Source organism: Globicephala melas, chromosome 9 (genome assembly GCF_963455315.2).
Source record: "Globicephala melas chromosome 9, mGloMel1.2, whole genome shotgun sequence".
Lineage (NCBI taxonomy): Eukaryota > Metazoa > Chordata > Mammalia > Artiodactyla > Delphinidae > Globicephala > Globicephala melas.
In genome coordinates this window covers 46731946-46757546 of record NC_083322.1, presented here as the reverse complement: position 1 = coordinate 46757546, position 25601 = coordinate 46731946, and the positions used below count along the sequence as shown (strand labels likewise).

At 40.4% G+C, this 25601-nt stretch overlaps 1 protein-coding gene across 1 annotated transcript in view; it reads right to left on the bottom strand.

Moving 5' to 3' along the window:
- Positions 1-25601, bottom strand: part of CPVL (carboxypeptidase vitellogenic like) — a 99200-nt gene that overhangs the window by 38638 nt on the left and 34961 nt on the right. Inside the window, 1 exon segment of the mRNA XM_060305477.1 lies at positions 8906-9079. Within this exon segment, the coding sequence (XP_060161460.1) occupies positions 8906-9079 (174 nt within the window).

Sequence of the window (25601 nt, the reverse complement as noted above, 5' to 3'; positions counted from 1 at the left end):
GGTAGGAAAACAGAAGATTAAGGGAAGTAAAATGTTCTAAGCAACATCTACTCTCTGTGAAGCCTTTTATTACTTCCTTTGTTCCCAAGACAATTCTTCTTTCATTATTAACGTTTGTTGAGTGCCTACTATGTGCCAGGCACAGTGGTAGGCCCTGGGTACAGAGTGGTGAACAAGAAGGTAAGATGGCTGCCCTTACACGGTTTGTTGTCTATGAGATAGAATTTTACAGATTAGGAAGTGAAAGGGAGAACTTCAATTCCAGGCAGCTTGACTTCTGACACCGAACATATTTTAACATCACCATCAGGGAGTTGTAACATAATTTGCAAGTAAATTGGCTACCCACCAATGAGCATAGAGAGCCAGGTAGAAAAAGATTATTTTAATTACCTGTTATTTTGGATTATGTAATCAATGTCTACCAGCGAGGAAAACTGATGGAATTCTCTGTGAGAGCAGATCAGTGTCCTTGCCTCCACCACAATGCCTCATAATTCTCTGAAGTATGCTGAGGGACTTTAAAGTCATGGCCATACTAAGCAGCCCACATGCTCACAACATGGTCAATTAAATCTCTGCAAAGCACTAATCACAGTCTACCTCCTTCAAAATTTTATTGTATATATTATATATACACCAAAGAATGTATTATAACATATCCGTAGGTTAGGAAGTATAAGAATAAATATACATTCACAGATGCACCAGCCACCTTAAGAACTAGTATAGTACCAATATCACTGAATCTACCCAGTGAACTTCTCCCCTATCCCCACCCCCGTCTGTCTACCCCACAGAGAGAACCACTATATAATACTATTCCATTTATAGGCAATATCCAAAACAGGCAAATCCACACATACAGTAGATTAGTGGTTTCCAGGGGGTGGAGGGAGGGAGAAAATGGGAATTACTGCTAAAGCATAAGGGGTGTGGGGAGAACATGACAAAAATATTCTAAAATTAAACAGTGATGATGGTTGCAAAAATTTGTGCATATTTAAAAAACTACAGACTTGGGGCTTCCCTGGTGGCGCAGTGGTTGAGAGTCCACCTGCCGATGCAGGGGACATGGGTTCGTGCCCCGGTCCGGGAAGATCCCGCATGCCGCAGAGCGGCTAGGCCCATGAGCCTGCATGTCCGGAGCCTGTGCTCCACAACGGGAGAGGCCACAACAGTGAGAGGCCCGCGTACCACAAAAAACAAAAAACAAACAAACAAAAAACTACAGACTTGAACATTTTAAATGGGTGAATTCTGTATTATGTGAATTATATCTTCAATCAAGCTGCTAAAGAAATAGTATAAAGAAATCCTGCATACTCTTTATGTAGCCTTCAAAATATTAACGTTTTAAATAACCACCATGCAATCATCAAAACCAGAAAATTAACAGTGATATTTTCTTGCTACAGATTTTATTAAAAAATTTCCACTTGTCCCTTAATAACCTTTTTCTGATCCTGGATGTAATAAAAGGTCACATGTTATATATATTTAGTTGTAAAGTCTCCTTAATCCCTCAGTGTTTGTGTGTGTGTAGGTATGTGTGTGTCATTCATGTCCTTTGACAAGTACCAGCCAGTTATTTTGTGGCTAAATTTGTCCCCTAATTTGAGTTCGTCTGCTGTTGCCTCATGATCAAATTCATTCATTTTTGGCAACACACATTAGTGTTGTTGTGTCCTTCTCAGTGCAACATATCAGGAGGCACAAATGTTGATTTGTCCCATTACTGGTGATGTTAACTTAGATCCTTTGGTTCATATGCTAGACTTCTCCACTATAAAGCTACTATTTTCCCCTTCATCATAAATATTTTGAAGGAGGATACTTTGAGGCTATGTAAACATTCTGATTCTCATCATACTTTCACTAACTGATGTTAGTATCCACTGATGATTCTTTCCTGAAGCAATTATTACTGTTCTATTTGTCAAATAATGATTTTCTATTCCATTATTTCTTACACATTTATTAATTGGATTTTTCTCCCATTCATTTTTTATTTGTTTACATCATCATGAACTCTGACTTTAAAGGGAATGCATATTATGTTTTATAGAACAGAATAATGCTTACTGGTAGATTTTTATTAGGTCAAGAAAGTCTCATACTATGGTAGGCTAAATAATGCCCTGTCACAACATATCTAGTCCTAATCCCTGGAACCAGTGAATGTTACCTTATGCAGAATAAATAAATAAATAAATTAATTAATTAATTAAAAAATAGAGACTTTGCATGTGTGATTAACTTAAGCATCTTGAGATGGGGAGATTATCTAGGAGGTCCTTAAATGCAATCTCATGTATTCTTCTAAGAGGGAGGCAGATGATATTTGACCACAGAAGAGGAGAGGGCAATGTGACCACAGAGGCAGATGTTAGAATAATATGGCCACAAGCCAAGGAAGGCCAACAGCCACCAGAAGCTGGAATGGATTATCCCATTACAGCCACCCTATTGACACCTTGGTTTCAGCCCAGTGAAAGTGACTTTGGATTTCTAACCTCCAGAACTGCGAGAAAATAAATTTCTGTAGTTTATGCCATCAAGTTTGTGGTAATCAATTAGAGCAAGCATATGAAATTAATACAGATACTATTCCTCGTTTGCTAAAAATTTTTATCCTAAGTGGGTTTTAATTTTATCAAATCCACTTTTTTGCATCTATTAAGATAGAAAATTTTTCTCTTTTAACATTTTAGGTGGTAAATTACATGATAGAACTTCTAATACAAAAATATCCTTGCATTCATAGGATCAACCCAACCTGATCTTTTTTATTCACTGGTGGATTAGGTTGTATTAATATTCTGTTTAGGATTTGTACATATATGCTCATAAGTGACGTTGCTCATTGTATTGCCTTTGCTCCTTTGTCAATGATCAGCTGACTATATTTATGTGAGTCTATTTCTGGGCTCTCTATTCTCTTCCATTTATCTATTTGTCTGTTCTCCAGTCAATACTATACTGTCTTTTTTTGTGTGTGTGGTACGCGGGCCTCTCACTGTTGTGGCCTCTCCCGTTGCGGAGCACAGGCTCTGGTCACACAGGCTCTGTGGCCACGGCTCACGGGCCCAGCCGCTCTGTGGCATGTGGGATCTTCCCGGACCGGGGCACGAACCCGTGTCCCCTGCATCAGCAGGCGGACTCTCAACCACTGCGCCACCAGGGAAGCCCTATACTGTCTTAATTATTGCAGTTTTATATTAAGTTTCCAAGTCAAGAAGTGTCATTCATCTGACTTTGTTCTTCTCCTTCAATACTGAGTTGGCTATTCTGAGTCTCTGCCTTTCCATATAAACTTTAGAATTAGTTTGCCAATACCCATAAAATAACTTGCTGAGATTTTGGTTGAGATTTCATTGAACGTGTAGATCAAGTTGGGAAGAACTGACATTTTGATAATATTAAGCCTTCCTATTCATGAACATGGAATATCTCTCTATTTATTTAGTTCTTTGATTTCATTCATCAAACTTTTGTAGTTTTCTGCATATAGGTTTGTACATAATTTGTTGTATTTATGCCTAAGTATTTCAATAGTTTTGGTACTGATGTAAATGGTTTTGGATTTTTAATTTCAAATTCCACTTGTTCATTGCTGGTATATTGAAAAGTGATTGGTGTTTGTATATTAACTCTGTATCTTGCAACTTTGCTATAATCACTTATTAGTTCCAGGAGCTTTTCTATTGATTCTTTCAGATTTTCTACATAGACAATCATGCCATCTTCACTTATTCATTCTCCAATACTTTTATTTTCTTTATATAGAGCTGAGTTTCCGATCTATAACATTATCCTTCCCTGTGAAGAACTTCTTTTAACATAATTTGCAAGGTAGGTCTACTGGCAATAAATTCCTTCAATTTGTAATTGTCTGAAAACATCTTTATTTCTGCCCCATTTCTGAGGGACAGTTTCATAGGACACAGAATCCTAGGTTGGTGATTTTTCTTCTCTCAACTCTTCAGATATTTCATTCTCTTTTCGCTTCCATGGTTTCTGAGGAGAAGTCAGATGTAATTCGTACCTTTGCTTCTTTATAGGTAAGGTGTTTTTTCCCCTCTCTGGCTTCTTTCAAGGTTTTTTTCTTTATGTCTGATTTTCTAAAGTTTACATATGATATACCTAGGTGTCGTTTTTTGGCATTTGTTTGTTTGGTGTTCTCTGAGCTTCCTGGATCTGTGGTTTGGTGTCTGACATTAACTTGGGAAAATTCTCAATCATTATTTCTTCAGATTTTGTTTCTGTTCCTTTCTCTCTTTTCTTTCTGGTATTCCCATTATGCATATGTTACATCTTTTATAGTTGTTCCACAGTTTTTGGATTTTCTGGTTTTGTTCAGTCTCTGTTCCCTTTGCTTTTCAGTTTTGGAAGTTTCTACTGTCATATCCTCAAGATCAGCAATTCTTTCCTCAGCCATGTAGTCTACTAAAGAGCCCATCAAAGGCATTCTTCATTTCTGTTACAGTTTTTGATTTCTAGCATTTCCTTTGTCATTCTTTCTTAGAATTTCCATATCTTTGCTTACATTATCCATCTATTATTGTATGTTGCCTACTTTTTCCACTGAAGCCCTTAGCATATTAATCATAGTTTGCAAAAATTCCTGGTCTGATAATTTCAACATCCCTGTCCTATCTGACTCTGGTTCTAATGCTCGTTCAGTCTTTTTAAAGTGTGGTTTTTGCCTTTTAGTATGCCTGGTAATTTTTTGTTGAAAGATGTACATGATGCACTGGATGGATACAGGGTACTGTGGTAAATAACCCTTTTGTAACATGGTGGTAAGATGTGGGGGATGGGAAGCATACTAGAGTCCTAGGATTAGGTCTCAGTCTTTTAGGAGCCTATGACCCTGGACAGCGAACCTCACCAGTGCTTTGCAGTTGCTCCCCCTCACCTCTTAGGTGGGACAGCATAGCTAAAGGCAGCTGGAATTGGGTGTTTCCTTTCCCTCACATGGAAGTCTAGAGCTGAAGTTGAGTATTTCCCTTCCCACAGGTAGATCAGGCTCTGATAACCCCTCAGTGGGTTAGGCTGTGGTAAAATAGCTTTCTGAGGGCAGGCCTTGTTACAGAAAACAAAATGCTCTGGTGTATTTCAAGGTGGTTACTTTTACCTCCTCCTGCCATAAGCAGAAGGAATTTTTCACCAGTATTCACTGTGAAGACATTGCAGGACTCCTGGAGATAAAACTACAAAAGTGGGGGCTTCCTCCCATGACTGGATTCCCCTGGAGTTTTTAAGGCTCAGGCTTATCCCCACTGAGCCTCCAGTAATTCATGAATTACAGCTCAGGTTTTCCTATCCTGGCACTGGTTCTTGTGGAGGTTTCTGCTCATGGATTTCTGCTTAGAAAAGTGATTCTCTGTACCCACCTGTCGGTCTCTCCTGTTTGTGAAGTAGTTTGCCCTGTGATGACTTCACTTCTCTCACAGGTCTAAGAGGAGTTGTTGCTTTTTCAGTTTGTTCAGCTTTTTACTTGTTGTTAGGACAGAATGGTAACTTCCAAGTTCCTGACATGCCAGACTGGAAACCAGAAGTCTGTCAAGTCTTTTTTACTTTTGTGTTTTCCATGGTTTTTTGTATAACTTTTGTATGTAGCAGGTGTTTAAAGGCTTCTGCTGAAATGTGTTGAACATCATCAGTAATAGCTTATATTTTCAAGCACTTTCTAAGCACCAGTCATTGTTTTAAGTGTTTTATCTACATAATCTATTTAAACCTCATAAGAACTCACCTGTAAGTACCATTATTATTCCCATTTCACAGATGAGGAAGCTGAAGCACAGAGTGTTTTAAGTATCCTCCCCCAAAGGAACATAGCCAGTGAATAGTGGAAACAGAATTCAAACTCAAAATATCTAACGTGAGAACCCATGCTTATAACCACCATGTGCCATGGACCCAGGTAACTCCTAGAAATCGTGATAATATTTAACCATGATCTGATTTAATCATGAATTCCAATAGTCCAACAGATTATTTCTCACTCTAGTTGTTCTGGAAACTGCTAAAATGATATTTCAATTTACCACCTAAATATTTGAAATTACTGAAAAGAGGATGACTTTGAGTACACATCCCCTGTAGGTCTTTACAAGAAAAGGATTATGTTTTCACATAGTCTGTACAGAAACTGATGTACTACACCCTTGTTCTTTTAGTTCTATTAGTTTCCAGAAACTGATGAAGGTCTTCCTCAGCCCATCAGATATCCCACATTGCATAAAATGAATCTAGTACTAGAAAGAGACTTCCATGTTCCTATGAATAGAAGCATGTGCACTATTTTCTATGACAAATTACTACTGAGTCTTACATAAATATAACCTTGAGGGTACTAATGTTTTAAGCCAACCTAGATTGTTCTGATTCCACTGCATACACATTGAGGTTCACCACCATTAACAGACAAGCCAAGGATAATCGCTGCCCTGTGGGCTATGCCAGCTGTAGCCATGCATATGTGGTCTGTTTCAGCAACAGCCACTTTTTGGTCTGCACTCAGACTGACTGCATACTTTATCCTCTTTCTTTCTGGAAACATGGTTTATCTGCACCACTAATCTATTCTCTTTTTCTGACAACTGATTCAGAGTTTGAAAGTTTAGAAAACATTCTGATTTCACTGGAATTCACATTGATAGGTTTAGGATACATGGGAAACAGAAACAGATATCTTTAAATATCAAGGTGCAGGCTCATTTTTAATCAGCATATTCTCCCTTATCAAGCAAGTGGACACTGTATGGCGATCAGCCAATACCAGGAGAGTTTACACCATCAGGTGAACTATATGTCTCACGCTATCCTCACTTGGCTGAGAAAGCAATCACACTCTAGTTAAATTTATACAGTGAGAAAACCTATCTTGCAAGGGCACAGAAAAATATACATGGGAACTTCCTTATCTGCTCTCCACTCAAAAAAAACATTTTGCATTCCTTAATGTTACATTATAGCCCAGTGTTTACATCTTGAAAACATAAGTGCTAAGCTCTTTTTGGTTTAATAAATTTGTGGATAATAAATACCTGATGGATTATGAACAAGTTTATTAGATATATTTTTGATAGACCACTAATTTATAGAACTGAATTTTCATTCATTCATTCATTCATGTGTTACTGACATCTGCTCAAGGCTGGTGCTATGACTGACAGCCCACAATGGCAGTACAGTGTGCTAAGTGTGACCACAGCAGTAGAGAGCACATGGTCTGAGACCTCAGAGAAGAGGACAACCTGAAGGTGCTCAGAGAAGGCTCCAAGCAGGCAAGCACTAAGGGCCACTACATTTCCCTCACAGAACCAAACACAAGAGTGGCTGAAATCCTGACCTCATCTAGTTAGGCCCTTTCTTGCCTACAAAGTAAGTATTTCATGAAGTTCTGCAGGTATATAATGGGTGTGTAGACTCTGCATGCCATTGGCCTTAGATTATTTTGAATAAAAGTTGTATGTCTAGGGCTTCCCTGGTGGCGCAGTGGTTGAGAGTCCACCTGCCAATGCAGGGGACGTGGGTTCGTGTCCCGGTCCGGGAAGACCCCACATGCCGCAGAGCAGCTAGGCCCGTGAGCCATGGCCGCTGAGCCTGCGTGTCCATAGCCTGTGCTCCGCAAGGGGAGAGGCCACAACAGTGAGAGGCCCGTGTACCGCAAAAAAAAAAAAAAAAAATTGTATGTCTAGGATTCAAACTCTGTGTACTAGAGGCAGGATCAGAAAATAGGTCTTCTAGGTCGGGCATATTCTAAAACACAATCTAGTAAGGGTGTATTAGGTCAAGGGCTCTCTGGGTAGTACTGAAGGTTGTGCACTGAACAATCCCAAGATACACTATTCCTAACTTAGACATTGCTGAAATGTGTTTTCCTTATGTCAGAAAATGGCAGTAAAGAGTCTGGTTCAAATAAAAGCAGTATATTAGGACAATTTTTGGACAGATAGAAATAAAGTATCTTGAGGAGAGGTTGCCTTTTGTCTGATTCATGTGCTGGTTACTGGTTGCCCTGTTTTTTGTTCATTCCAAACATTACTCTTGCCTCTGCAGGAAACAGAGAGAAAGTGGATCACCTCTGGTGGTGATCTTCTCTATCATAACACACTTATCCTGTTGAGCTACCCCCAGACCATGCCTAGGACATATGCTAACAGTCCTGGAGGATCAGAGGAGGAGGTAAGAAGAGAAATAAAGGGGAAAGAAATGCACAGGATGACTGTCTCCCTGTCACCTGCTCATGGTGTCCTTCCCTCACAGTGAGAATTCGAGGGTCCACAGTTCCTTTGCTTGAACCTCTGGTACCACCAGCAGCAAATCAGGCAGAACATCTCAGTCAGATAACACAGTGATTGACTTTACATGCCTCGAAACAGGGACATTGTCTCATTCAATGCTTCAACCTGACAGACTAGCACAACGTTTGGCTTAAAGCGGCCCTGAAGAAACTGTGATTGAGCAACGTGAATGAATGCAATTATCAAGCAAAAAGCATTTTTGGAATAACCAGTTGATTTCATTTACCCCTGACTTCATTGGGATTAACATAATAAAGCAAACAATAAGGGAAAATTGGCTTACACAAGGTCAGTCATCTTCTCGGCTCTGCTCTCTGTCTATTTTCAAGAAATGATGAGAGGTGTCATGTGCCAAAGAGAATTTCATTTTTAGGAACTTTCGGGGGAAAGTGATTTAATTAGAAGGAAAAAAATAAAATTTTTAATTCAAAGAAATCAAACAATGCAGCAGTTGTTACTTATATTTGTAAGATATCATAAAAGTAAAAAAAGGCAGGAGTCAAATTAAGAATAAAAGAAGGTCACTTCTGCTTTGGGTGATCTGAAAAGTTCCTAAAATAGACAGTAACTAAAGTTAAGTCTCTTACCTTATAATTATTCATGATTTCAGTTAACCATGGTTTCACTGACTTTACTGTATCTTCTCGCAAGTACTTTTCAACTTTGGATCCATCACTAAAAGCCTGGTTTCCCACGTGGATGGCTTGTCTCACTTGTGGGAGGGACAAAAATTTCCTGTAGTAACTTTGGTCCTCAGGTTCCTGGCATCAGAAAAATATTAGGGAAAACGAGTGGGTGGTGGGAACAGTACTCTGGGGAAAGCTTCAAATTTCTCCTAAGATATATCACAATGAACAAGATGTGACACCACTATTAACTGGTCTCTACCCTGAATATTTTAACTTGGAGGGTTGGGGAAATTCAATTTTACCAAGCAAATCTGGATGACCTGATACTCTTGGAGCCAGTATCCAATTTGCAAATGCTGGATTTTTCCTTTTTGTAACAACAAAACTTTTGTGATCTGTAACTCCAATTAAAAACCCCATTCAAGGCAAAAATAGGAAAAATGAAGAGGCGAGATTATCAAAATCAATTTGCTCCTTGTTGGAGGCTCTCGGAAAAGAAGGTGAAATGGACCACAAGGGGCCAGGGAGGTGATGAGGTGGATTAAAACCTGAGGATTTCTTTTTCATGTTCTGCCGTTTATTAAAACCACACACACAAAATAATCAGCTGACCATAATTTAAGGAGGAAAATATATCAAGTGTAAAAACAGATGATACCTTATGAAGGACATAAGACAAAAGAGAAGTTGTCCATGAGCCTTATTTTTTAAAAATACTTCATAAAAGTCTCTGTAAGATTCATTACGCTAAAAGAAAAAAAAAAGGAGTAAATGCTGTTTTTAAAAAGTTACAAAAGGATAAAAAAAAGAGTTTGAAATCAACAATTTTGTGAATCATCAATATTTTTTGCTAACTGTGAATACATTCTCTTTGTAAAGAAAAAAAATTAATCACAAATTTTGCTTCTTTCTTGCCTAGCGTATGTTTTTCTCTTGGTAGAATCTAAATCCAAAACCACAGGGTTGGCAAATTCCATTGAAATTAGCTTTATATTTTATTTACAAAATAGTTAATAAGTAAGGCAATTTTAAAAACAGAATGTATTGTCATATCCACTAGACATGGTTATACAAATCCAAATCCCCAGTCTGGCTCCCTCTATCTTATTTGATTAATTCTACCCAAAAGGCATCAAATTTTGGCCCACTTTTATGAAAGAAACTATTTGAATACTTTGAGAAATATTCCAGAGGGCTTGAAGTGAGGGCCGTACTGAATGCATGAAACATCTTATGTTAAAAGTAAGACAAAGCAAATATTTTCATAAAGGCTTTGGCAGTTTGGGTTATCCAAGCTGTCTTAAGTACAGAACAAATAATGTGGGCATTTTCAAGAAACTCACTACAGGATTGGAGCTCTGGGACCTGATACCCATAACTGCAATCCTGGCCTGTCTCCTTCACAAAAGAACTTCTGTATAACAAGCTCTAGTGGGGGAAACTGTGTTAATCGGAGACTTTTTTTGAGTTATCTGGAATATCACGCACTCTCAATGGTCAGATTATAATGTATACAACACTGGCAGGGTAAAAAATCCTATAGATTAGTATACCAAATAATGCAATAGAGTTTGGACATGTTTGTCTAGTGTAAAGTCAGCTCTCCTATTTCTTAAATTGGAGGAAGTTTGGTTTTGCCAAAAGTTTTAAGTAAACACTATTATGTTTTTTAAAATTGTTGTCATTACCGTGCACTGTAAAAGGTTGTAGTAATTAGAACATCCTGTAACATTCTGGAAGTAGGAAGGCTCGCTTATTAACTCACCATCTAGCAGCTTATCCAGTAACTAGGTTGGGAGAGAGGGGAGAAAGGAAGGAGGAAAACATCAGGGTGGGTAAAAATATACAGGCATTTGTCATTTCATTTATTCAATAACTGTTTCATTCAACAACCACTTCCCACACATCTTCTCTGCGCTATAGACACTGTCCAAGGCATTGGGGAAACAGCAGTGAACAAGGCAGGCCGAAAATGCTCCCTCATAGAGCTTATATTCTAGAGGGTACGATAAACAAGCATTCACAGGTAAAATATGCAGTGTATTAGAGAATGATAAGGGCTAAGGAGAAAACTAACAAGGAGAAGGGTACAGGAAGTGCCACGGGTGCCTGTGGGGTGTGTGTGCCTGGGTGGTGGGTGTGGGGGACACTGCAGAGAGGAGGAAACGGGTCTCACTTAGAAGGTGGCATTTGAGTAAAGACCTGTTGGAAGGAAGGAAGCAAGCCCGGAAGACATCTAGGAAAAGAACTTTCCAAGTAGAGGAAACAGTGAGCCCAAAGGCCCCGACTGCGGGAGTGAGTCTTGTGGGGAAGGGTTACCATAACATGATCATTGACCACTCACCCATGTACAAGGAGACAGGGCAGAGGATATGGACATACACCCAGGCGCTTGGAACTGGTGGAAGTTATCTTTGGACTGCTAACATTGAAAACCTGGTCATCAGCTGAAGGTGAGAGCAGTCAGCATACTTGTGTGCTTTTCTCAGGTCATGTTGAGCTGCACAAAGGCAGGCATGGAGTGGTAGAGAGGGGCATCTAGCCAGGACTGTGGTTTGGCCAAAGGAGTTGGAGGAGGTGCAAAGGGGGGCCGTAGGTGGGGAATGTATGTAATGACTGAGCTTGGGTTTATGTTGGGTAATTAGAGAAATTAAGACCTGCAGGGGTAGGGGACCATGAAGAGGTAGTAGGATCCATGGACTGAAAGACAATGGGGTTGCAGGACTGTAATTCAGAGAAGTGAGCTGGGAGGAAGGGAGGTGGCAGCTGGGGGAAGACGTTTGAATCTGTTGAATCTGAGATTGTGGAGTGATTGCTGGCTTTTTTGCAGGGGGTAATGGGAATAAGCAGCTAAGGTAAAGAGAACAAGATCACTAAATGAGAGGAGACTAAGAAACTGAGGGACCAAGCATTAAAAAGATCATCCATGTGGAGACTTCAGTCACCAGAAATGATGACAAGAGTAATGCTGGAAAGTGACACTGAGGCAGGAGCCAAAATATTCAGAGAATGAGAAGGCGAACGCCAGGGGTGTGTGTCGGGAGAGAAGCTGATCCTTTCAGCTCCGACTTACCGCTCTTTTATTAACTAAATCATTTTAAGGGATCAGAACATCAAAAAGGCTTTATTATTTAGGCTTGAGATTTTGACATTTGTATTCTCTTGGGTTTCAGGATTTCTTGGAGTCTTGTATTGCATAACGTGAAACACATTTTACCACTACTTGATTACTTTCCTAAGTATCATTTCATCTATTTCCTGTGAAAAAGCAAAAGTCTTTTCATTTATCACACAAGATTTTGGACCAGTGGTCACAGAGACGTTGCATACCTTCAAGAGTTTTTTTGTGGGGGGAGGGGTGGGGGCTTTCTCTAGTTTTTGATGAATCTGGTTTGGGAGAGACCTCATGGGTCATCTTGTCGTTATCTCTGAATACACACAATATCTGAACTTTTCAACAGTTTCACTAATCCTGTGGATGCTTAGGCTGCTGGATCACGCACCACAGACATCTTTCTGCTTTCTTTATCCCTTTGAGTCTATCAAATATTCTTGCTCTTGACACTGCTTACGTTTGCTCTTGACATATGCTTCTTCAGAAACACATCAAATGTCTCGCTTGCAGATGGGTCTCATGCAATGTAAAATCTCATACTAATTCTAAATTCTAAACGCTTAGTCCTTTCTACCCTTTCTGCCTACCACAGCAGACAGCCTAAAACCGGTCTTGAAAATACTGTGATTGCAAGTTGAAGAATGACCCAACATGTCCCTGATAAGATCCTTCTTCTTTCCTTCACATTCACAATTGCACAAGAAATTCTGAATCCACGCTCTGCAGCCGCATCAAGTGTCCCGGCACAGAAAGGGGAGTCCGCCAGGGTGCTGCGGAGTGGCTCGGGACTTCCTGAGTTCTCCTATTTACACAGCTTGCTGCCGTCAGAACTCACAACAAGGGCAGTCACTGCCCTGGCACCCTATTTGTAAAATGGAGCACAACTTTGTTACCCCACCCTTCTCCATAAGTTTGTATGTCTCCTGTTTTGATCTGAACCAGCTGACCTACAGCGCCTAAAAGACTATTAATACCAGGCCTCGGCCTTAATAATAACAATGCTGTTAGGTAAACTGTGACAGGCTGTGTTCCCAGTAACAAGATTAAAGGTCTCAAAATTCAGTCCTCACCTCATTTACTAATGTGTCAAACACACAGGCTCTATGGCAAAGGTGACAAAACCCCCCAAGGAAGATTGCTTACACATGATCTTTGTCTGCACTGGCCAAAAACCAAATGAGCAACAAACAAGACCCTCCTGCATCCTAATACTTAGTATAGTCTTACATTTTAAACAACCAAAAAAAAAAAATAAAGGTTGAAGAATATAACTATGTTACTTGGTCCTCAAATTTAATTTTAGGAGAGCGATGTGGCGATATTTACAAATGCCAATGGCTCTCTGTAAAAGTTTCAAGCGACCACCCTTTATACTCTTTGTTCCTGACACACAGGAACATGTGACATTTGTTACACTGTGGCCACTTCCCCAGCTGGAGCACTGTGTGTGGATATTACCCTCTGAAGGGTTTAGAGCACATGTGGAAGCATATGCATCCACTTTCCAGGTTGCCTTTCTTCTGATTTCTTTATGGTAGGGATGCCTTGAGGGCCTACACAGCATTTCAAGAAATCTAAACAGTTAATGAAAGACACAGTTAGATAAACACCCCGAGGTGATCTCAGGTTTAAAATATGGTCAAAGTAAATTCAAAGAAACCCAGATGGCTCTTTTCTTCCTTACGAGCCCACTGTCTCGCCTCCTGATCTCGGGACGGCACCAAGGAAACACCTTTGCTAACAACAAAGAGCCAGGCCAGGCACCGCAGTGCTTCCGGGACCTTCTCAGATGGTGCTCATTGCGCCAGGGCAGCGCAGGCCACAGAACTCACTTCAAAGGCCTGAGACCACTTCTCCTCCTGGATGTATTTCACGCACTGATCGCACTGCTTCTGGAAGTAGTTTCTCTGCTTCTCATCCAACAAGCCAATTTGGAACAGGAATGGTGCATAGCCCTGTATGATCTGAGGAGAAAAGAAGCAAACACAGATGCTGCATGGAGAGAGAGGGATGTGAGGGAAGCCCATCTGCTTGTGAAATAACCCTTTGTAACTTCTCAATTAGCGGAGCAGGACAACACACACACATATACACACACACCCCGCACAAACATAGACGTACAACACACACAATGCATACACAACACAAAATACACCACACAAACACACATACATAAGACATACACACGACACACACATACACACACACATACACAAACACACACACACCACACACACAATTTGTGTATAACACACAAATACACCATACAAACACATATACACAAAACATACACACACACCACATAACCACACAAACACTCATACAACACACATGTACACAAAATACACACAAACACACCAAGCACAGGTACACACACTTGTACATACACACACTGACACTTGCACTCACAGCCAACGTAGGCTGACATATAGTAAGTTGACACTGTAAAACATCTGGTAAAAATTAGAAGATTTAAATCATTAGAAAGTCAACTGAGCAACAGTATTTCCCTTGACGAAGTTAGGTCTGTAGGGTAAGAGGAGCGTCCATCTGATTAAAGGGTATTTACTCTCCTTAAGGAACAAAATGGAAAGGAAAAAAGAGTCACCTACTGACTCGGGATCAGAATATGCGTCTCCAAGAGCAATTCCCTTCAGGTTAATCTTCGTGGTCATCACGGGGTTAAGCATGTGGATGTGGTGGGCGATGGCTGGCACGTATTTCCCCGCGTAAGACTGAGAAGGGTAGACGTTAAAATGAACCATCACAAATCAATGCTACTAAAATGAGGTGTTTATGCAAATTAAAATCACAATAAAACAGTCAGTATTTTCACAAGACACATGTATTTCTTAACCTCGCATTGCAAATTTGACAATAGCATGGAGCTCTGTCCCTTCCTTCTTTTGTCATCCCAAATAGCATGGAGTGACATGCAGGTCACAGGTTAGGAGGGCAAAAAAATAATAAGTGAACGTGTCCTAAGTGAACATTCTAATTTCCTTCCAAAAGAAAGAACATGGACACCAGTGAACAGAATTCTGCCACCCTTAGGGTTTTCCTTACCAGAAAGTTCCATTGCAAGCTTTATTTAAAAAAAAAAAAATCCCAAGGCCAAAATTAAGATTTCAAAATCTGTACAATGATGCCAAAATTTGAAATCAACATGGATTAAAGGAAGAGGAAAAGGATAAATAATATTTATTGGCCACTAAAATGGTCACTTGAACTTACCTCTGTTTCCAACCTTTTCCAATACAAGGCTCTTTTTCAATTTCAAAATAGTTTGCTGACACAAACATGATAATACTGCTTTTAGATTATGCTGACAAGAGCCACTATTGGTTCAGTAATATTCAAAAATAGTTCTGTGTTTCTTCCGTTAAAAAGTTGCCTTCCTGACATCTCCACTTGTATGTCTAATATTAAACTTCCTATGTTCAAAACGAAGCTCCAGTCCCCAAGCCCTTCTTGCAGCCTCCATTTCCATGAATGTAAACTCTGTTCTAACTGCTCAGGCCCAAAATCCTGGTGCCACCGTTTATCTCTTTGACTCACACCTCGTGAAAAGTCCATTAGTGAATCTCATCAACTCTACCTATTCTATCAAAACACATCCGGAATCCAGTGTCTTTGCACACACCCCCTTTGTCACCTTGCTCCAGGTACCGTCATCTCTCGCCTGGATTCTTGCAGCAGCCTCCTCAATGGGCCTCTGTTTTTGCTCTTACCGTCATCCAGTCTAATTTCAAGACAGTGGTCTGTTAAATTAGATCATGCCACTCCTCTGCTCAAATCCTCTAATGACTTCCCATCTCTCTCAAAGAAAAAGTGAAGTGCTTTTTCTGGGGCATAAGGGCTGACATGATCTGGTCACTTCACTCACATTACCCCCTACTATCCTCTCGCTCATTCCTCTCCAGCCTCTCTCAGACCAAATCATAATTGTGATCTGTACTGTTCCTCCCCTTGCATTAGCTCTTTCTGTCCCTGGAATGTTCTTCCCCAGATATCCATATGGTTAACTCCCTCACTTCCTTCAGTGAGGCTTTCTGAGGGTTGCCCTCCATGGCCACCCTATCAAAAATTTTAACACCCCTTTTTTGATATTTTATATTCCCCTTCTCTCCTCTTTCGTCTTAATCTTTATCACTCTCCAACAAACTTTTACTTTTTACCTTGTGTATTGTTATTCCCCTACCCACACTAGAATAGAAGATCCACAGACACAGGGATATCTGTCTGTTTTGTTTATTAGTGTATCCCCTGTACCTGATGCTGTTTGTTATTGCTCAATAAACAACTGCTCAATGAATGAATCTTGAATTAGCCTACATGCATTTGAAAAACAGCAATGCACATATATTCTAGATAGACTAGATACATCATGTGGGTACATATGGATCTGCAGAACTTTTACAATATGTCCAAGGCTCTCCAGGGCCCTGAAGTTCAAAGACTGGGAATTCTGGAGAGCTCTCATTTTTTCCATGCCATAATCATATGCTGCAGTTATCATTATTCCCATTTCAACGTAAGGACACTGGGGCTCAGAGAGGTTAAGTGATAGAGTCAGAATTAAACCTGGTCTGACCTACTCCAAATCCTAAACCCCTTCCAAACTATGATGGAAGAACTTAATTGACATAACTCACACAAGATCCCTTCACTGATGCACTCCTCTTGTGAAATAATAATTATTTCGGCAAAGTATTAAATCAAAGCAGCTTATCCATTCATACTCATGACTACTTTTTATTTTTTATTTTTTGCGGTACGCGGGCCTCTCAGTGCTGTGGCCTCCCCCGTTGCGGACGCGCAGGCTCAGCAGCCATGGCTCACAGGCCCAGCCGCTCCACGGCATGTGGGATCCTCCCGGACCGGGGAACAAACCCGTGTCCCCTGCATCGGCAGGCGGACTCCCAACCACTGCGCCACCAGGGAAGCCCTCATGACTACTTTTTAGCTTCCATGTCTGAAATTTGCTTTGCTGTATAACTTTGCTATATTCTCCTTTTAGGGACAGTACGTGAACATTTATCAAGTAAAATTTCTGTAAATTGACCAAAAAAGCAAATTCTCTTGACTAATCATTTCACTGGTACAGATGTATTATATAATCTTCATTCAATGATGGTTTATTGGGCAACTCTTCTGTCAAAGGTATCATAACAGATACTTGAGTAGACACAAAAATGAATAAAGCACAAAACTCGTAAAGATCACAATATCTTTTAAAAATACATTATGGAAAACTTGACTCAAATGTGATAAGGCAGAGTCTACCATTTCATGGCTTATTATTTCCACAATGTGTACAACAGCCAGCACATAGTAGGTACATAAAAACATAGCTGATAAATGAATGACTAATCTGACATTATTTCTAAACATGTTTTCTCTACTGGAAATCAGTACAAATGCTAAAAAAGTACACCTTCCAGTGATGCTAGCACTCAACGTGTCTTGTTATAAGACCTAGCAACAAAACACCTCCCTTGACTTTTTCAGAGATAGAAGGGTATGTACTTTATAGGTAGTGATGACAAACTTGGGCTAAAACAGTCACATTTTTACGGCACCTTTCCCCTTGCGACCATCATATGTATCCGGGATTCAGGCAGGAGATTAAAAAGGAACACCCACTCAATCTGAGCATCCACCATCAACAGATTATTTCATCTACTTTAATTCGAGCCAATGTAAAGTTAACATTATCTTCCTATATTTTAAAATGATGAAAACAAAGGTCTGTGTGTTTCACATGCCCACCTGGAATTCTGTCCGGGCTTGGCTGCCTCCACGCTTCCCATTTCTCATATCAAATCACATTTCAGTCAAGGGTCCTGGACAGACTATGGATCTCTGGTCCCCCAACCTGGGACCCACCCTTGGATTTATCCACTGCACACTTGCTAAGTGGACCATTTAGGAAAATGAGACAGTGAGATGGGTAGTTCTATAACCACATTCAAAACAGATTCCTCAATGTTCAGTCTACATCTACTAACCTAACAGTGATGATGTTTACCTTGGTTTTGGCTTTCTAATGACTATCACACACTTCCTTGCCCTGTGTCAGTGTGACAAATCCTTCACTGCCGTTTTCATTAATCATTCCACTGGTTGAGCGACTCAGGCTGTCACACAGTAGACAATTATAGGATTATTTTATGGAAAACAGACACCGAAACATTACAATGAAATTTCAATTATTTTCACTCTCCTTGTTGAGACACATTTCTTTTTTCTTCAAGATCAGATTTGTTTATTCTTCCTGAACCATTTGTTTCTCGATTTAATGATTCTCTGACCACCACAAGCACTTTAAAAGACAACCAGACAATAAATCAAGTGTGTTTGATTTTACCCAGTTTTCCCTTTTCCGGATATGTTTTAAATAGAATAGAATGTCAGACTCTGGGGGGAGAAGTTAGGTGTGGTTGTCTGATGGATCAGAAATGGACTAAATGGCCCTTAGGACTTATAATTGTGATCCTGTAATTTTATGAACTCTTGTTTCTTTTGTTCTGAGTTCTGCCCATAACAACAACTAAAGCAATGACAACCACAACTATCAGCCCTGTGGTTTCTCTGATCTCTGGCTGGGGTTCACCAATGTGGTCAGCAGCTGGCCAACGAAGTTCCTGAAGTCTGTGAATTAACGCTAACCTTCTACCCTCAGCTCAGACACTGGCCTCAAACAAGCTCTGAACAGCATCAAAGCAATTATAAAAGGAAAGAGGAAAAGTGTGTCCAGAAACTGTTTGAACACATACAATTTTAGAATTCAGCAGTGACCTTCAAATGAGGAACTCAGTCAGACAAATATATTTTATTATTATACTAACATAATTATTACTAACATAATAATTCAAACTAGATTAGCAATCAACACGTCAGGATTTTAGTTTGCCCTTAGTAATTATTCCTTTCCAATATTTAAAGAAGCTGCAATTTCCAACACTATTCTTGTATGGCTCCTTTGCCCCACGGTGACCGTATTTTGAGCTCACCTCTGACAAGAAGGGCCAGAGCCATTAGGGTATGTTTGTATGTGCTTGTATTTGGAGCTTAAAGAAGCAGTCAACCTCCAGTTTTCCTCTGACATCAGAAGGATCTCAGAATTCAGCTCTCAAACTTTTATTTCCCCCATGAGAGAAAGAAGGTCTCAACATCAGAGTTGAATAGTGTTTTTGAATCTTGGTTTGCAATCTTTCTGTGTTCTTACATGATGTTTGGAACAGCCTAATGGAAATCACGTTAGGAGCATATTGTACTTGTAAAAATAGTCTAGAGAGAATGTAATACTTGGTTAATTATCCAGATGTGTAAAAGCAAAATGAAACTGGACTTAAAGAAACTTGTAATTGTGTATTCCATCTGAATCTCTCCCTTCTTACATGTTTCAACAACATTCACAGCCGACTTACTGTACCCCTGCCACCCGATTACTTTTAAGGGAGTCAAAAAATCCATATCGAAAATCAAGCTTCAATCAGCTCCTCCAGAAGAAACAAAACCGTGTCAGAGAATAATATTATAATGGAAACAATGTCCTCTTACAGAAATATCACATATGTTAGCAGTTACTATTGTTTAAGCTACTCTTAGTCGTCTGCATTTCTTACTGAAGTTTAGTTTAAAAAAAAAAAAAAAGTAGATGCAGCTACATTCACTCTCTGACTTGCTTCTAAATATACCTTTTATGGTAAAACTCGCAGAACCTTTATCAGTGATAATGAGCAATGGCCTTTGAACCTGGTTACCAAGTGTCACTATTCATTGGCCCTCACCTCTGCCTGGAAGTGGAAAAAGGGAGTTGTCATCCTAGGCAATGGCATGTCAAGGATGGTCAGGGTCATTCTATGCCCTTTTCCCTGCTCTGCCCCCAAACCCCCAGCCACTCCAGCTAGAATGAATGTCTCTGAAGAGTTCACTTCGGGGCTGGTGAGAACTCTTCCATGTCTTCCGGGAGGAAACCAGGTGGGCTGCCCTTCTGGAGAGAGTCACATCGGTGTCATGTCCTCTAGCTGTCCCCAAACACAGACTATGGTGGAACCAGCCCCATGTACAGGGGTGGCCAGAGTGAATAGGGGGATATGCTTTGAAGAGAATTTTATACACACATTGAAAACTACAAAACTTGGTGAAAAGCCTAAGTTTAACGGAGTCACACAGGACACAGCAGCTAAGAGGACAGGATTAAGCTAGGGTGACCCTGACTTCATCTAGCCTTGGTAGAATCTTACTTCACTTGGCACCATTATTGCTTCTGAGGAGAGAAGAGGTGTGGCCTTAACACGGCCAGTTCAGAAAATTAATGAATGGAGAAAACTGGAGCTTTGGTATTGTGGTAATCTCTACAACTTCTTAGACATTGCTAGACCATGCGTCATCTAATTTCAAGACCACACTGCTGTGATTTAAAAAAAAAAAAAGGCTTCTAACGAGAATATGACTTTATCTAAACATCTATTTCTCTTGACTATGAGCTTAAAAAGAAATGTAGAATCTACAGGAATACACATAAATTTATGCAAAAGTATGTACGGCCTTTCAAATATGTTCTTATTTCGTTTTGAGATGATGCTTCTTTAAAAATTAATTCCATCAGTGACAAACATACGTGAAAAGGATGTACCTTGCCTCCCCCCAACTCTAACTTCAGTGCCAGTTTTGGAGAAATTCATACCCAGCTTGAAGCCAGGTGACTTGAACAGATGAATAAACCCTTTTGTTTAGAGATTACAGTTAATTTGACTTTTAAATAAAGAGTGTGAATATACTGGGCCACAGTCAACAAACTGAGTCCTTCACTTGCTCACTACAGATAGAACTCAGAAGGTTGAAGCTGCGTAATAGATATAATTTAGCATTTCTGGTCCCCAGCCTAGACATCTCATCCAATTGGGTACTATTTGTGTCGCCATGCCACTTGGTCTAGCATAGTAGCTCACTTCAGACAAAGCTTATATTGATGTCTGATTTACTCATAGTCTTTTCCACGTAACCAGAGAATCAGCAAATATGTGTTGATTTGACTTAGATACGCTATCCAAAAGCCCGAGGCCCAATTTTGCAAACATTTCCATATGCCCCTGTTCAGTTCTCCAGGTTGCAGCATAAACCTTGACTTTTCTAATATTAAATTCATTAAATAGTCACAAATCCGTTTTCAATTCTAAAAGAAAATATTGGCAAGTCAGAGGAACATAACTGAAAATAGACATCTGTCATGAGCTCAAGAGTTAAACCAGCTCAAATGTCATCTAGTCATATTCAGCAAGTTCCAAGCTTGGAGAAAGAATTACATGTCAAGGACTTCAAGCCTTTATATCACTTGAAACTTCCATTTACTCCATAAAACTTGATGATCAAAAGACAGAAATATCCAAGAAGCTAGAGAACTTCTTTTCTGTTTGTATAAGGTTAGTAACCCTTAGAGATTCTGTACAAAATATGTAAGGGATGTCCGACTCCCTTGTACAGACAGTGGATCTATTCTGTGGGAAAAGGCAAGTCTTGGAAACAGTGCAGTTTTGAGAAGCCAGGCTCCAGAGAGCATCTTCACGAAGCGGGTTACCATCCTTAGCCCATCCTGTGACTACAGTCTTTGGGTGATGGAGTCTGGCTGCTTAGGTTCCAATCTTGGCTGGGTGAGCTTGTAAAGCCTACATGACCTCTCTAAGCCTCAGTCATCTCAACTGTAAAATGGGGATGACAATAACAGTGCCCGCTTCATAAGGCAGCTGTGACGATTAAACAAGGTAATGCACGAAACACTGCTTAGCATCATGCCTGTCATATGATCCACTCTCAATAAACATTCTCAAATAAGATCTACAAATAAAACAAGGGGACTAGATACGTTTGAAGGCATCCTTCTAATCACCAAATTTAATGATCATAAGCCTGGACTAATAAGATAAAGGCATGGCCTACATAAAACAATTATAGGCCTATAGTTAGGGTAGTTCTCCCTTCCCACCCCTTCACAGGTATGTCAGTGCGTGAAGTTCCCCTATCACAAGTATCTTTCTATGGCTTAGGCTCTGTCCTCTATTCAAGGACAAGTATGTTGGAAGTACATTTAATTGATCAGATTCTCTCTAATGGATAGTGAGCTGGTAACAAGTCAGAATGGGGGAGAGAAACAGTACAATCATGATGGGGATGGAAGAAGCATGGGAGAAATAGGACCTGAGCACAGCACAGCCAAGGAAAGGAAGGCCTTGGGTGGCAGGCAGGGCACTGGATGACCCTGGAAAATAAGGGAGTAGAAAGGAGGTTCCCAGGGCCTGGGGTGCAGTACAGGGAGAGAAGAGCCATGAAAAGAGATGTAAAACAGCCAAAGAGAAATCTCATTGATATTTTTATTTGATCTGGCAAATGCCTTGTGTGAAGCCACTCTATAACATCCATTCAACACTGTGCCTGGTATTGTATGAAACAAATGAAACAAACCTGGCTCTCACCTCCTGGGAGCCTGCACCAGAACCCAGGACCGTGACGATTTCAATAAAGAAATCAGACTCTGTGAGCCCGGCAGGACTTCACTCATGCAGATGAAGATAAAGTATCCTATTAAGCTCACTAATTTTTAAATAGCTTCAACGTTTTGCCTCAGATTCAGCCTTCGAATTAATCATGGTTGCAAAACTGCTTCTAAGGAAAGTAGGCCTCTCCTGCTGATCGGGAGATGCCCAGTTTTAACCACATGCCCTGCCAGTTTGGAAGCGCTCCCACCCATTGGCACAAACGCCTCTACACGCTAAATCTTTCCCATGAGTGGACAGAAAGCCACAGGCTCAGAGGCCAGTGGGCAGACCCCTCCCTACCGTCACCTCCCTGCCTTCCAGCGCCAGGGCTGTTGTGCTTTAAGTTTTAGCTGGGCCCACATACACTTGAGTGGATCCTAAAGAGTGTCTGTACCTCAAGAAAAAGAGCAATCTCACTAATAGTTACTGGCTCGGGAAGGATGACACTTAGGAAGAAAGTTAATGATATGAATGAAATGCAGCTTGTTCCTCTTTTTGAAGTACATTTTTTTCATGCCTTGAGGAGGGTGATTTATAGACACATTTGTCTCTCTTTAGAGAAAATTAATTCCAGTTGGTATTCTGGGCAGAAATGGAGAGAAGGGAAGGAGACAAAGCAGTTCTTCCTTCTCCGCTGCCCCAACTGCAGGTCTGCACTATGCCTTGCTGTGGCCTCGCGTGGTCCACACGGCAGGGGCGAAGGGCCTGGATCGGTCCCCACACATTTTGCTACCATCCAAAACTTCTAAGCTCCACCATCATTTTCTGATGGAGCAAACAATTTCTTTTAAAGATGATTTCAAAATAAGAGGGGAGACAATGCCATACCCCAAGAACAAGTGAGCAGAGCCTTGTAAACATCTCAGCCCCTGTTTACATGCATTAGGCCATATGCTTTGGAGCCATAACATTTTAATCCAGCTTTTCAACATGAATGGTAATAATAGTCATCATATGCTGGGTACTCACCACAGCCAGTCACTCTGCTAAATATTTGAGGAGGATTATCTAATTAAATGCTCAAAACAACCCCATGCAGTAGGTACTGTTATTACTTCCAGACTCCCTTACACCAAAGTTAGGGCGCTGAACAGCTGTTCCAGCCCCTTTGAGCACCAGGCTACCCTCATTCATAGCACACAAATGTGGAGGATATTTAGGTCTAGTACCTTTGCAATCAAAAGCAGAAAACCATTTCTGAGTTTATGCATTTGTTTTCCAAGAACAATTCTACAAATCTAGCGGCATTATTTGTTCAGGAAATTAAGAGTTCACAAGAGAAAAGATTTCCTTTTCTTGAAAAATCTATTACAACATTTTTTATGGTGGCGGACACAGGGAGGGTGGGTTGGTATTATGTTAAAACTGCAATTGTATACAGATGCTTTAAGAGTACGTCTAGGTAACTACAGTTGAGTATCCAGTAAAGTAAAATATCCCCGGAAGTGATCTAATTTAAAAACCAACCCTTCTGATTGTAAGATGAAAAGCAGAGGCCCAGAGAGGTCACAGAACTTGTCTGGAATCATCCAGAGAGAGGCAAAGCCAGCAATGAACCTCAGGTGTCCTGATTATTAATCCAAAATTCCTTCCACTTCTCCATTCTGCCTTCTAGCCTTAAAACAGAAAGACCAGGTGGGACAAAGCAGACTAGAGAAACACAGCATTCTGCCAATAATAAACCATCAAGGCATTATTTAGTGCTCTACCTTTTAGAAAAAGATGTGCCCCCAGATTTAATGTATCTTGTGTAGTTCTCATGAAGATGCTGCTGCCTGGCAAGTGCATCTCCATCCCAGGCTCTGCCTGCCCTCATTCCCATCTTCCTTCATCACTTGGAAGGCACAGGTTTCCTTAAAAGTATTCATCCTGGCAGCAGAGAATATAAAAAGAAAATTGTCCTTTGCCACACACATTCAGAAACTACATGCATGAAACCACCAGGCAGACATGAGATAGACAAGTCAAATTTTTCATTTGGTATTTGGTAGCTTTGCCGAAAGTTCAACATGATGGTTAACAACATTGTCACATTATTTGCAAGACGAGGAATTACACACTAAGCAGATCACTCTTTTGTTGGTGGTGGAGAACCGGGTGTTTTCCAGGGTTGCTACCAAAATGACAGGAGTGTCACTTCCTCCATCCCCCTGACTCCAGTTATTAGTTCTAGAATGGCCATGGGATTCAAATGGATAATGAGATTCAGGTACATGGTGGAATTATTGGGAAAGAGAAGTTGAGCTGATAGGCTATACCTAGAGCCCTGGAGTGGGTTGGAGAGTCAAGGGCACAGGTGAAAAGAACTTATCTGAGAATGAAATCAGTGAAGTGCAAAGCCAAGTGAATAGATGGAGAGAACGTGAGACAAGATCCTGATAAGGTTTGAGCAACCAGATCCAGCCACACCTGATGCCAACAATTCAATCCCCTGTTTTACTTAAGACACTTTGAATAGGGTTTCTGTCACTTGCAAGCAAAAGAGCCGTGACTAATACACCCATGTTTATCCTTCAAAATCCAATTTAATTGCTGTCTCCTCTGTTTGACTTTTCCTGAGGATCCCATATTGAGAGGTAGCTATTTGCTCACCTTACACTATTTGTCTTTACAGCTACTTCTCCAACTGTACTCTTCATTCTGTATGGTTAGACTCAGATTTACAGTAGAGTTAATGTCTGAATCATTGACTTTCTAATACTTGTCCAAAGCCTCAGACATAGTACATACTCAATATATGTGTGTTGAACTGAATTGAATTTGATTCTCAATACTGTTTCAGGGAACACTGAACCCTTCAATGGTTTCCCATTACACTTAGAATAAAGTCTAACCACTCTGCCATGAGCAACAGGGCCCTACACGATCAGCCTGCCTCTCCCATCTAAGCTCCTTCTACAGTGGCTCAATGCTTCTCCTTGAGTGCACCAAGCCCGTCCCTACCTCAGAGTCTTTGCATTTGCTGTTCCTTCTTCCAGGAAAGCTCTTCTCACAGATA